General features: G+C 52.1%; 1 protein-coding gene across 1 annotated transcript; it reads right to left on the bottom strand.

The window, feature by feature from the left end:
• Window positions 1–5,529: 5,529 nt before the first annotated feature.
• ULBP3 (UL16 binding protein 3) lies at window positions 5,530–12,663 on the bottom strand. Its single transcript, XM_033235082.1, has 5 exons — window positions 12,447–12,663; window positions 8,927–9,190; window positions 8,430–8,702; window positions 7,602–7,730; window positions 5,530–6,356 (listed from the first exon to the last, which is right to left on the bottom strand). The coding sequence occupies exons 1-4, from the start codon at window positions 12,529–12,531 to the stop codon at window positions 7,624–7,626; spliced, it is 729 nt and encodes a 242-aa protein (XP_033090973.1). The 5' UTR covers window positions 12,532–12,663; the 3' UTR covers window positions 5,530–6,356; window positions 7,602–7,623.
• Between the last annotated feature and the right edge of the window lie 718 nt (window positions 12,664–13,381).

Below are 13,381 nucleotides of genomic sequence, written 5' to 3'. Positions count from 1 at the left end.
AATCTTTTCTTCCACTTGCACGCTGCTTCTTTATGTTTTTAAATGCGTGTTTCACAAAGAGCAGGGCTTGGGTTTTGTACTTTCTCTGTGGTGTTCGTTTTTGTGTGTCTGGGGGTGGTGAAATCGGGTCGGAGTCGCTCTAGGGTCATTTTTGCGTTTTGCCTCTTGCGCGCCTCGGCGTCCCCGGATTTCAGCCGCAAAACACTTGCGTGGAAAGTTAGTTCCGGGGAGTTTCAGTTCTGCCCTGCCGCATACCTTCTGGTTCCGCGCGCTCCTCCCTGGACGGCAGCTGCTCCCGGGCTCTGGCCCCCCACTAGCCTGATACCCCTCAGGGGCGCCCTGCCGCAGCCGATGTCCAATCAGGATGGACCCGGCCCCAGGCGGGTCGCAGCGGGCGGAAACGCCTTTGGAAGACGTAGGAGGACTAGCCCATCGTGGCAGAGATAAGTTTTTTTCCTCAGGCTTGAGGTGAGGGGAAATCAGAGGTGACTGCTGGTTTCCTCCCACAGCCTGGTGCGGTGGGCTGGGAGGACTTTACACCTGACTCCTGCGGAGACGTCACCTTCCAGCTGGGGTCCTTGGAGCTCCACAGCGCGACTCCCGCGCGGATCCCCCTCCTGCTTTCTTTGAGGCTGCTGGTGGGCGGCGCCCGTGACCCATTTGGTCCTGAGGGTCCACGGGTCGGGTCAGGAGCTTCTAATCGTCCCCTTCCCGTCCCCGTCGCCTGGAGGACAAGGCCCTTGGTTCCTCGGCTGGGCTGGGGTTTCTTCCAGGATGGACGTCCTGAGGCTGAGAAAGGCCCGAGACGTGTGGAAAAGTAGAGATTCAGAGAAAGGACGGGAGAAAGGGAAGGAGAAGCAGGTGGCAGGAGAACCAGAAGAAACCCCAACTCCGAAAATAGGGAGAGGGTGTCACAGGGACAACCCGCCCCCCACCCCCCGGCCCAGGTTAGTCAGGGTTCTCCAGAGGGACTGCCCCAATAGGGTATAGGTATATGTATATGAAAGGGAGTTTATTAGGGAAAATTGGTGCACACGATTTCAAGGCAAAGTCCAATGGTAGACCATCTGCAAGCTGGGGAGGAGACAAACCAGCAGAGGTCAGTCCAAGTCAGAAAGCTTCAAAACCGGGGAAGCTCACAGGGCAGCCTTTATCCCCTGCCAAAGCTCCCAGAGACCCCAGAAGTCGGAAACTGCTGGTGCAAGCCCCAGAGCCCGAAGGCCAAATAACCTGGAGTCTGATGTCCAGGAGGAAGAAAGCAAGAACCTGCAAGGAAGGCAGAGAGAAGCCAGAGAGCTCCGCCCGCAGAGTCACCCCACCCTCTCCCGCCTGCTCTCTTCTAGCCCAGCATTATTTATTAAATAGGGAGTCTTTCCTCCATTGCTCATTTCTGTTGAAGATTAAATGGCAGTAGGTGTGCAGGTTGATTTCTGGGCTAATTTATTCTACTGATCTAAGCGTCTATTTTTGTAACTGTGTAGTCTGTGTTGGTCACTGTAGCCTTATAGTATATTTTGAAGTCTGGTAACGTGATGCCTCTGGCTTTGTCCTTTTTGCTTAGGATTGTTTTGAGAGTTTGAACTTTTTTTTTTTTTTTGGTTCCAAATATATTTTAGAATAGATTTTTCTAATTCTGTGAAAACCAATATTGGTATTTTGATAGTGATAACTTTTCATCTGTAAATTGTTTTGGGAAGTATGGCCATTTTAGCTCTATTGATTCTTCCAACCAATGAGCATGAAATATATTTTCTATTCATTTGTGTTGTCTCTGATTTTTTTTAGGAGTATTTTGTATTTCTCTTATAAAGATCTTTCATCTCTTTGGGTAGATGAACTACTAGGTACTTCATTTTCTTTGTGGCTGTTGTAAATGTGATTGTGTTCTTGCTTCCATTCTCAGCTAGAATGTTGTTGGAGTATAAGAATGCTACTGATTGTGTACATTGATTTTATATCCTGAAACTTGACTGAATTCATGTATCAGTTCCAGGAGCCACTCCAGCTCCCCTTCTGCACCTGGGTTTTCCTTTGAGCCCCATTTCCTCCCGCAAGTGTCTCATTCATTCAGTTGCATGCTCAGCCTCCAACCACCACTTAAATCATGTCAGGTACACCTGATGAAGGAGAGAAAAACCATTCTCTGTGAGTCTGAAAAAGATTCTGGATTCCTGATTGTGTACTGTGTCCCCCTGGTTGCTGGAGGAGGTGCATGATCGCTAGATCACGGCCATTACCACCTTTGGGCTGCTGCTATTCCCAGCTTGGGTGGCCTGAGTCTGGTGGCCAGGAGCCTACAGCAGGAGTGAGGCAGGTGGGCCCAGGTGTGCACAGAGGCCCCTCCTCCTGTTACATGGCTGTCCTGCCCAGGACTGTCCTGCCAGCATTCTGCCTTCCTCCTGTTCACCCAGTCACTGACCCAGGTCTCCCAGCCTCGGTGCGGGGGAGGCTGCTAGGGCCTTCCCAGTAGCCTCCTCTCAGGACTAACCTAGGCTCCTGTCCCCAGCCCTGTACATGGGACTCACACACAGATCTGGGGACCCACCAAGCTCTGCCCCTCCCATGTGTAAGAACTGCCTATCCCCTTGTGTCTGTTGTCCTCCAGACCACCCTCCATGTGGCTCCTCCTGGACAGAGGCTTTAGTGCATCAGGCCAGAACCTTCTGGGCTCCTGTGTCCCTGCACAGTCACAGAGGTGGGTGCCATCCCGTGCCCCTGTCCTGAAGCAGAGACAGGCCCTGGGGTTGGCCCAGGCCTCCTCCCCTTTCCCACAGCCTCAGGACCCTGGGGATTGAAGGTCACCAGGTACAGGTTCTCCCCACATGAATACTGTGTAGAGAGGGATGTCTGTGCCTATCTTTTTTCATTTAATGGGTAAAGGGCTGAATGGCTGGAGGCAGAGTGGACCTCAAGGTCTCTGCCCAGTCCTCACCCCAGGCTATGCCCTCCCCAGCAGCCAGGGGCCACTGGGCCCCCTACCTCCCTTCTACTTCTGCCTGCAGTCCCAGATGCCTCCATAGTGACTGAGAAGAGGATGTGCTGGGGATTCCTCAGTTGTGGGTGCATGCAGGGGTGAGCCGAATGGAGAGAGGATACAGCTGCCGACTCAGGCCTGGGCAACCATCGATGGCTGTGTGGTAAAGTGAGCCCTAGATGGAAGGAGAACACTCCCTCAGCTCCTGTGTCCATGGAAATCCAACACTTCAAAGATCTCAGTCTCATCTGGATTAGGTCATGTATTTAGAAATTGATGAAGGGACTCTGGGCCTTCATTCTGTAGAGCTGCTTCATTCTCTAGAGGGGCCTGGGGGCTGCCTGCAGGGGAGGAGGGGGCAGGAGAAGCTGCCTGAAGTTGAGAACAAAGGGTGAGAGGGGAATACCTGGAGGCCCTGGCTTTGCAGGAGGAGGAGGAGCTGTGCTACATTTATGGAGGTATTCACCCCTTCATATCAATTTCTGAAAAGTAAGTTTTTCTTAAATTTCTATTTTCGTGGCCGGGCGCGGTGGCTCAAGCCTGTAATCCCAGCACTTTGGGAGGCCGAGACGGGCGGATCACGAGGTCAGGAGATAGAGACCATCCTGGCTAATACGGTGAAACCCCGTCTCTACTTAAAAATACAAAAAACTAGCCGGGCGAAGAGGCTGGCGCCTGTAGTCCCAGCTACTCGGGAGGCTGAGGCAGGAGAATGGCGTAAACCCGGGAGGCGGAGCTTGCAGTGAGCTGAGATCCGGCCACTGCACTCTAGCCTGGGTGGCAATGCAAGACTCCGTCTCAAAAAAAAAAAAAAAAAAAAAAATTCTATTTTCAACTAGTAAAAAAAAGAAAATGAAACAAGCAGAATGAACAGAGTGGTCGCAAGCACATTATGGAGAACTTCTCTTCTTGCACTACTTGAGAGTGAGCTGTCACGCTGATGCCCCATCTTAGAGATGCCACCTCATGCCCCATACTTTACTATGGTTTCCTTGCAAACCAGGACACTCTCCAGATAACCCCTGTGCAAACTCCAAATTAGATTTCACTGCAGACATTGCGACCATCTCATGCTCAGATGCCACTTCGGGTTCAGCAATTATCCAGGAAGCTGATGGATGCGGGCATTTCCTACTCCCTTATTTTCCTAAATACATACATAATGGTGCTCTATTTATCCCATTGATTGATCTGCATATTTTTGGAAATATGGAAAGTGATCTGGAGTGATGTGGTTATTTTTATTATGTGTAAATGATAAATCCTCACTAACATGTTGGAAAAGTTTAACATTTTCATCCAGCATTTGGATGGTTTCATTTTTGCTAGTTCAGATTTTGTAGTCTAATGTAGAGCGAAAGAGAAATCTCTCATCAACATTGAAAAGCATCCTGTACTGTACTGGAATATTTCATGGCCAACTTTTTGCTATGACAATGAATAGCATAGTCAGCAGTCTCGTAACTCCATGCTCTCTGGAACATGTTTTCTGCCTGGAACTGACTCTGGGATTGCTGGTTAGTGGGATGAGCACAGTGTCCACTGTCCTGGATACTGCCTGAGTAGACACCAAAGAAGTGATTCAATCTGGATTCCTACCCACAATGTAAGAAGTCTCTGATATTTCATTTCCTATCCACCAATTAGTAGAGACAGATTTAAAACATTTGTCAGTAGGAAGGGTGTGCAGGGGTAGACCGTTGTTCTCTTGATTGTGTCAGATATATGAAAGCTTTCACAGGTTTGTTCAGCATCTCTGAACTGCTCATAACATTTGCCCAAGAATTAGGTGCATTTTATTTATATATTCTGCTTCTGATTTTTTGTCTATGGGGGAATAGAATTACTTTTAAAAACAGAGATGTATCTGTGGTGAGGATTTCTTCTACTAGAAGTGAGCATGGTCAGGGCTGAAGAATGATGAGAAAAGCCACTGCCAAGCATGGAGTGGGCTGGGGACAAACCAGAAAGCATCACATTCTGGAAGCAGGGATAGAGGCAGGAATACCTGCTGGCCCCCAGGGCATCAGGACAGTGGTGAAGACTGACAGCCAGGCTGCTTGTAAATTAAGAGTGATCTTTAGCCGGGCGCGGTGGCTCAAGCCTGTAATCCCAGCACTTTGGGAGGCCGAGACGGGTGGATCACGAGGTCAGGAGATCGAGACCATCCTGGCTAACATGGTGAAACCCCGTCTCTACTAAAAAATACAAAAAACTAGCCGGGCGACGTGGCGGGCACCTGTAGTCCCAGCTACTCGGGAGGCTGAGGCAGGAGAATGGCGTAAACCCAGGAGGCGGGGCTTGCAGTGAGCTGAGATCCGGCCATTGCACTCCAGCCTGGGCAGCAGAGCGAGACTCCGTCTCAAAAAAAAAAAAAAAAAAGAGTGATCTTTAAAGTCTCTATCACCAAAAGATATCTAGCAGCAACCTAGGTGTATTACTAAACATAACATGGCAGAAGAATGAAATCCCATTAATTCTCTACTGGGTTACAAACCAAAATTCCAAAGTCAATAAGGTTCTTTGAAAATATATTATCTTTATTTAAGTACAGTCTAATAAATTACTAAATAAAATAATCATGAATATAATACATTTTCATATTAAATACTTAAAAATTTCTACAACAGACACTGTGGTTCAGGTCGGTAATCCCAGAGCAATTGGGAGGCAAAGATAAAAGGATTGCTTGAGGCCAGGAGTTGAAGACTAGCCTGGGCAACATAGGAAGACCCAATCTCTACCTAAAAATAAAACAATTGCTGGGCATGGTGGCATGCGCCTGTAGTCCCAGCTATTCTAGAGGCTGAGTCTAGAGGATCACTTGAGCCCAGGAGTTAGAGATTACAGTGAGTGATGACTATGCCACTTCACTCCAATATGGTTGACAGAATGAGAAAATGTAAAAAAAAAAAAACATAACAATAAAAAGGATTTATACAATTCTTGGTCAGTGCATGCAAAGGATCCCTGAGGCCTGAAGTCCACCATGCTATTTTACTAGCAATACCGTTTAGAAGAATAAGGTCATGCTTCAGAGAAGTGTCTGCTTTTTCACAATCAAAGAAGTAGAAATAAAATGTTTTTTGCCGAGATATCTTGTTCAGTTAAAACTTATACAGGAATTCCATCCATTAGCACCAAAAGAAAGTGGCAGAAGATGTTAAGAAAAATGGCTCCTAGGATCATCAGCAAAGGTAATGACTGGCATGAGATGTTGAGTCTACAATGTCCTCATCATGTGCTGGGGGCTGGTGGGCTTGCTAAGGCTTGAACTCCTGGCTGTCCAGTAAGGCACAGTGGTGAGTATACAGGCACCCTCTCTGAAGGGAGAGCGGGAACCAGACGAGGCTAACAAAGGCTTCCTGGTATCATCTTCCACCTTGGGAAAGATGAAGCGTTGGTTTAAGTGGCTGAGAAAAACCTGTGTCTGTTCTCCTGGGTGATCCCTCCCATACCCTCCCCATTTCGGAGCTCCTCCCCCAAATAAGGAACATGTTTTTCTCTCCAACCCTACCCCTGGCTGTGCAGCCTGTCCCAACCTCCTCCCTCCTTCACCACAACACAGAGCCAGCCCAGGTCCTGTTACAGCCCACAGGGGCTCAGAACTGAGGCTGGTAATGAGGGGTCTGCACCCTCACTCAGGGCCTGATCCTCTCTCTCATAGAAGGGTATAGAGGACCTGGGGGAGCCCTGTCCAAAGAGAGGTCTCTGGATCCATATTCCCTGGCCTTGGGTGGGCTCGCAGGCAAACCTCCTTCTTTCCCCTTCGCTCTCAGCCTCTCCTCACCCTGGAAGCTGCACCCGTAGCTCTGAATGGGACTGTCCCTGCCTCGCCACATTCATTCCCAGCCAAGCTCACTGGCAACCATGGACCTCTAGCAGCAGCTCAGCTGCCCTGTCTGAGTCCATTCTGCTCCAGGCAGGGACATCAGCTGGCTCAGGATCTGGAGTGTGCAGGAGGCAGAATGGCAGGGGCATCACCCCAGGGCCCGGCCAGGAATCCCATGGGTCCAAGGGGCTTGGCCATTTCCTAAACCTCGTCCTGGACATGCTCTACTCTTCACCTTCCACCTTAACTCCTGGGACTCAAGGTGCTTTCTCTAGGAATGCAGCCTTAGGAACTGGGAGGAACTGTGTGGGCCAAGGCCCTCACAGCCCCCTTGTCTTGGAATTCCCCCAGGTCTCTCTCTTCTTAGCCTCTTCCAGGGACGCCCCTTCCCTTGACATTCTAGGTGAAGTGGCCATGCTGCTCCTCTCCTATTGTGCGGACTGCCCATGCCTGAGTTCCTGCTGCCTGCAGGCCACACGCCCCTACCCTTCCTGAATAGAAACCTGCTCTGAAACAGGCCTGAATTGTCTAAACCCTCTTGAACTCAATAGGCCCTGAGCCTTGGTATGGGCCCCTCCCTTTCCCTCTGGCCCTGATGGTGAGAATCCATCAGAACCCAGAGTTGAGCTACCCAGGTCACTGCCAACAGGCGACACCAGGTCTCATTCATCTGTCTCATGTCAGGATGAGAAGGTCCCGGCCATGGGGAGGGGTGGGGCTCTGGGAATTCTCCTTTGCCTTCCTCTCACCTCCCCTATCTGTCTCTTGTTCCCCTCACAGTTTTGCCTACAGTACCTATCACTCTAAAGGACTCTCCTCAGATGCCAGGGAGGATGAAGCAGAGGATGATGAGGAGGCTCCAGGGACTGAGGCTGGTGGCCATGGCTTTGGTTTGGGCTGTGCCTGGGGCCACGGTGGGTGGTGCTGAAACAGAAACAAAGGAGTGACAGCCCTTGTCCATGCCCCAAATCTGAGGAGACACCTCCTCAGCTCCTGCTGCCCCAGGTCATCCTGGAAGGCAGAGGATTTGTCTCCCCTGCTGTGGGGCAGCTGCTGTGACAGGTCCTGGGGTAGGAAGGGAGAGGGGGTGTCCCTGTCCTCACGGAGCTCACATAGCTGCTGAGGGAAGCAAGGTGACAGTACAGCCCACCCTCCTGCTCTGGTGAAAGAGGAAGTGATGCCCCAGGGTCGGGGACAGGAGAGTCTCGGGGCTGGCATTTGAGGTGGTTTTGATGGATTTCTAGAAAGAGACCAAGGGAGAGGAAAAGAAAAGTAATTCTAGGTGGAGGGAAATCTAAGGAGAAAGGTCCAGAAACACAATGACGCCTACAGTTTCGAGGCTGGCGAGAAATCCACAGTGAGTGGAGCAAAAGCAAGTGCAGTGAGGAAGAGGAGTCAGGAGGGAGACAGAAGAGGAGGATGGAAGAGCCCAGGCACCCCAAGGAGGAGCCCACCATGAGGGGTTCATGTTCTTACACTCATTCACACACTCACACTCACACACACATAGACTCACATCCACTCACACCCTTATACCCACACCCACCATACTCAGACACTCACAGACAAGGGTGTAACTGGATGGCATCTCCAGGGTGCTCCCAGTGCTCCCCTGTCAGTTACCTGTGGGTTCCAGCCTCTTCTTCCTGTGCATCAGGAAGTCCCTAAGCCAGGTTTTGCAGTCTCCCATCGAGACCTTCTGGAAGAACTTGGTTAGTCCGCTGTCCTCCCACTTCTCTTTCATCCGCCTGGCTCCAGCCTGAACCACTGTCCACTTTCTGTTGTTTGAGTCAAAGAGGAGGAACTTCTGTCCACTGAAGCTGAACTGCCAAGATCCACGGATGGGTCCATCGACTTCACACTCACAAGACATCCTGGCCTGCAGTGTGAGGGGTCCTGCCCCAAACAGAAAGAGATCAGCTCTGGTCTTTACACATTCTCTTCCCTGTCCCACATCCTCCTACGCTGAGACCCTTCTCTTCTGGTCCTGTTGTCTCCTCCAAGTCCTGCCCTTACGGCTGGGCTTCATGGTAGTCCCATGTCTAATTTTTCTCCCCACACACAGTGCAGCCCCTGAGCCCACACTCTGCTCCCTTCTGTCCTTGGTCTCCTCCACTCACCGCTGGGCATGAAATCCTCCAGCTTAGTGTCAGCCAGTTCCATTCTGAGCCTCTGTCCCACCTGTTTCAGCATTTCCAATTGTTTTCCCCAGGCATCTGTGATATCCAGCTGCTCTTCTAGGTGACCCATAGATAAGACTTTGTCACTGCCACAGTCATAGGAGAGAAAATTCTTCTGATCAGCCTGCCCCTGGACCTCACACCACTGTTGTCCATGTCTGGGCAAATGAGTGATGTTGAAGTTATACCAGAGAGAGTGAGCATCTATGGAAAAAAAGAAAAAACACCGGGGAGTGTTGGTGTGGGGGAACGACCCCAAACACTGTGACAGCAAGAGGGTTTCCTGAAGGGCTGGGCTGGCAGAGCATGGATTTCTCTTCCTGGACGGTGGTCTCTGCCTGTGGAGGAACCATGGGTTGCCAACATGTCCATCTCCCTACTCTGCCCAGACCTATACTCACATCTGTCAGCACAGGACCCTGCCAGGGTGGTGGCAGGCCGCTACAGGAGGAAGGACTTAGATGGCAGGATCTTCCGGAGCAGCCCAAGTGGACTGCAGGAGGCAGGAGAGTGTGGGAAGGCATCCTGAGGATGTTGGAGCGTGGTGTAATGGGTAGTCAACATCAGATAAGGGTGAGTTCATTTATTATGGGTAACAAGATATGGCAAGTTCCTGGAATGTGGTCATCTGTTAGGAGGTTGCCCTTGGAACCTTGGAGAAAGGAATGACCCAGGTCTTACATGGCAGGTTGTAGAGGAAGGAACAAAAGACTAAGAGAAGTGCCCATGCCACAGTGACTGCAGTATGGAATCCAAAACAATGTCCACCCTCTGTGCTCAAGGGAAGCCTGGAAGACTCCTGTTTACCCATCATATAAAGAAGGCCCCAGGAGAAGGTAGCAGACTGTCAAGAAGCTCAGGGATGCCTGTTGCTGAAGGCCAGGGTCAGGGGTAGGAGATGCTCTTCCTGAAATGGGCTCCTGGTAGTAATGGGGGTGGAAAATCCTGAAATAAGAGATCTCAAGAGGAGGCCGTCAATTGTCAGCAGGAAGGAGGGTGCAATGATGGAAATAATTAGAGACATCACAATGCCAGCTGGGGACCTCAGTCTTACAAAGCTATGCCCCATAGAACAAAAGGGTCCAAGATCCAAAAGAGATGGAGACTCCACCCGGATACTACTAGATTTAAATAATTACCACAAAGACAAAATGCAAGGATGGATGACCAGGTGGCTGAAAGTTGTCACCCCAGGAAATAACTGAGCTCCTTTGCCCAGCTTTGAGAACTGAGCCACATCTCAGATGCAGAGTCCCTTACTAGAAGGAGAGCCCAGAGCCCCTGGTGGGCCCCTTCAACCCCACAGCAACTGCAATGACTGCTTCAGCCTCCTCCACAGAGCAAGAAGGACATTCACTCTGGTAACTGTACACCATGAAACAGTAAATACCCAGACATTCCTAGTGGACACAGTGTGCGATCTGAGCTCTTCCCTGGGATGTGAAGCATTAACTTGCTCCCCTGTTACTCATGAGGTGCATTTGGAGCAAAGTAACAGACAGACACCTGTGTCAGGTCCAGCTTAGAGGGATGTGCTGGGTTCATAGACCCATTCGATGGTAATTTCACATTTCCTGGATTTCTACCGGGAATGGAGAGTGTTTGTAGTTAATGTAGTAACCAGGTTGTGCTGGTCATATGACCTCCCCTGTCACTACTCAATGCTGCTCTTGTAGCTGGCATGCAGCCATACACACTCTCATGAGGAGTGTTGCTGGACCTGCCACTATGGCTATTTGACCCTGGACTCCCTAATATCCCAGAGGCATGTGTGGTTGGAAAAGGTGCTATGTGGATTTCATGGCTATTCCCAACCACGGAATCACAACAGGGTCCCCTAGTGCTCAGAAGCAAGGCTGTGCCACTCACAGCAATGAAATCCCCTCACTTAAAAGTGGCTGCAGGTGTGGTCCTGGGTCCTGGTGGAGATGGGCCTCCAGCTATGGGAGGGTAGTGACCACACGGTCTCAGAGCTGCCCATCACAGGGTGTGCTCCTCACCCTTTATGTCATTAGGAAGATAGGCCCGGCAGTGAGAAGACACAGGTGGGTCTCCTGGGATGGGCTGGAGCAGGGCCACAGGGAACCAAGAAGCTGCACAAACAGTTGGCCCCGATCCCCAGGACACCACATGGGTGCACCCCGCACCCTCAGCTCACACCTGAGGCTTCAGGGATGGTCCCTGATCGCCCCGAGGGACCAATGATGCCACTCAGCAGCAAAGCAGGGGAGCATTGACCCCGAACCATAGAACCTCCACTCATATGCATCACACCCACACCACCCAGAAGCCACAGGCAGGGTCGGACACACCTGTGACTCTTCAACTTACACCACTTGGAGATGACACCCTAGGGGATGGGGCAGCAATTGCCAGGACACAGCATGTGCCCTCATCTGGGGTCAGCAACCTAGGATGGTGTCCACATCTGGTCTCCCTTTTATTTGCAGGTTGCCATTGCCTGCTGTTGCTCTACAAACGGACAGGACTTGACACACAGAGTACCCATGGCCAGCAAGGACCAAATTGCCTTCAGTCTTTCCTTTCTAGAAAGGGTTTGCTGACCCCTGTCTGCTTAGTGACTACTCTATATGACACTGGCTCCCCAGTAGGAAGAACAGGCGGGTCTGGGCAGTAGTGGGCGCCTCTACTCACGGGCGCTCCCAGGTTCATCCTGGGGGACATGGTGCTTCCCATCCCCCCTGCATTAGGTTTTGTGGAAAGCGTGGGGTGTATTTGCTGGGGTGTGTCCGCTGGGTTGTGTGCTCAGGCAAAGCGAGTGAAGGTATTATTTGGTGGGGGAGGTGCTAAGGGCACCTTCTTGGATGGGGAGGTGAGGGAGGCCTGTGGGGTGACAGGGCTGGGCTGAGATGGGGAGTGAAAGGATGCGTCCTGGGTAGTGGAAGTGAATAGTGAGGGGAGGAGTAGGAAGTGTCTGCTGAGTCGCTAGGGGCAGTTAAGTGTCTGCAGCAAAGCGCAGGGGGAAGTTCCAAGGCATGGAGCCCTGGGGATGCTGGAGGGTTTGTGTGGTAGAGAGCCGGTGAGAGAAGAGCAGGTTGTGGCGTCAGTGATCGCGTCTCTGTGGAACCCCCCTTCACCCCTGTCTTGACCCCAGCTCGGGTTCCAGGGGCTCTGGTTTCTCCTTCCCGAGGGCGAGTGGGGCTGCGGGGCTCCACCAAGGGATCCCCTCCCCACCTAACCCTCTGCAGCTTTTTGGCCCCTCCACCCTCCTGCGGTTCCTTTTTCGCCTTCTTTGACCCCCCTCCTGCCCTCCGGGGCAAGCAGCAGCCTCAGGAAGCGAACCTGGCGAAAAAGAGCAGCGAATGGGAACTGAGCGAGGGGGCAGTCCAGGGAGATCGCGCCGGTCCTTCTAGAAGCCTTCTCTCCTCTGAAACGCTCTGCAGTCCACAGCCCCCGAGGTTTGGCCCCCGCCCCGCTGAGGCTCCATCCCCAAACTCACCGGCCCGCCCCGTCCCGGACCAGTTGGATAGCAGGTACAGAGTCAGGAGGCACAGAAGGATCGCGGGGCTGGCGGCCACTGCCATTGTTGACCTGGAGCGCAGCTGACTCAAGGAGCGGTCGGTGTGTGGACCGGCGGCGAAGTAGATGTCGGGACCAGCGGATGAAGCACTTCCACCCTCCCATGCCTGCTAGTGGTTGAGTATGGTCGGGCCCGTCCCGCCCCTCTCCGTCCCGTCCCGCCCCACGACGCCTGTCCCGTCCCGCTCGGCCTCGGGATCCAGGAGAGCCTACGCCTGCCCAGTTTGGAGGGATGCTCCGCCCTATCCCGCCCCGTCCCGCCCTACCCCGCCCCACCCCGGGCTGGGCGGCGAGCCTATGCCTGCTCTTGTTTGGGGATGCTCCGCCCCATCCCGGCCCTGGCTCGTGGCCTGACAGCGGCCCCCTGTAGCCAACCCTTACCCTCCACCCCGGGCTCCGCGCAGGCCAGGACACGGTTCCTTCTTGACCGCCTCATTTAATTTTTTAACACAGCATTTATTATTACCCCAATGTAAGCACTGATGCACAGGAAAGCGAAGAAACTTGCACAGGGATGTTCAGTGGCGGCCGCATCACCGCCTCTATCAGCGACACCCGCCCTCCTTCAGCCTGCGCCCAGAGTCCCCGCCGCTCTCTGTCCAGTACGCAGCCGCTTCCCAGTCGGGAGTGGACCTTCTTTGCCTCTCCACTAAAAGCATGAGGAGGTCTTTGAGTATATTCTATATGCCTTTATGACTTCTGGAAAAAAAGGAAAGAAAAGAAAGTCCTAGTGGCCTACCGTGATCAGTCATCATGTGATCAATTGTGTTTCCATGGAGAGCAGAAGCCGAGGGAGGGGTCTACGCATGCGTGGGGCTCACTTTGCTGCACACTCATCTGTGGCCAACTACACCC

This window comes from Trachypithecus francoisi, unplaced genomic scaffold (assembly GCF_009764315.1).
Source record: "Trachypithecus francoisi isolate TF-2019V2 unplaced genomic scaffold, Tfra_2.0 Lachesis_group15, whole genome shotgun sequence".
NCBI lineage: Eukaryota > Metazoa > Chordata > Mammalia > Primates > Cercopithecidae > Trachypithecus > Trachypithecus francoisi.
Note: the sequence above shows the minus strand (reverse complement) of the source record. Positions and strands in the feature narration are given on the sequence as shown.

Coding starts and splice junctions, on each gene's coding strand:
- ULBP3 (XM_033235082.1), bottom strand. CDS start 12,531: ATGGCAGTGGCCGCCAGCCCCGCGATCCTTCTGTGCCTCCTGACTCTG. Junction 8,703..8,926: donor GGAGGATTTCATGCCCAGCG/GTGAGTGGAGGA, acceptor TGTTTGGGGCAG/GACCCCTCACACTGCAGGCC. Junction 7,731..8,429: donor GAAGAGGCTGGAACCCACAG/GTAACTGACAGG, acceptor TTTCTGTTTCAG/CACCACCCACCGTGGCCCCA.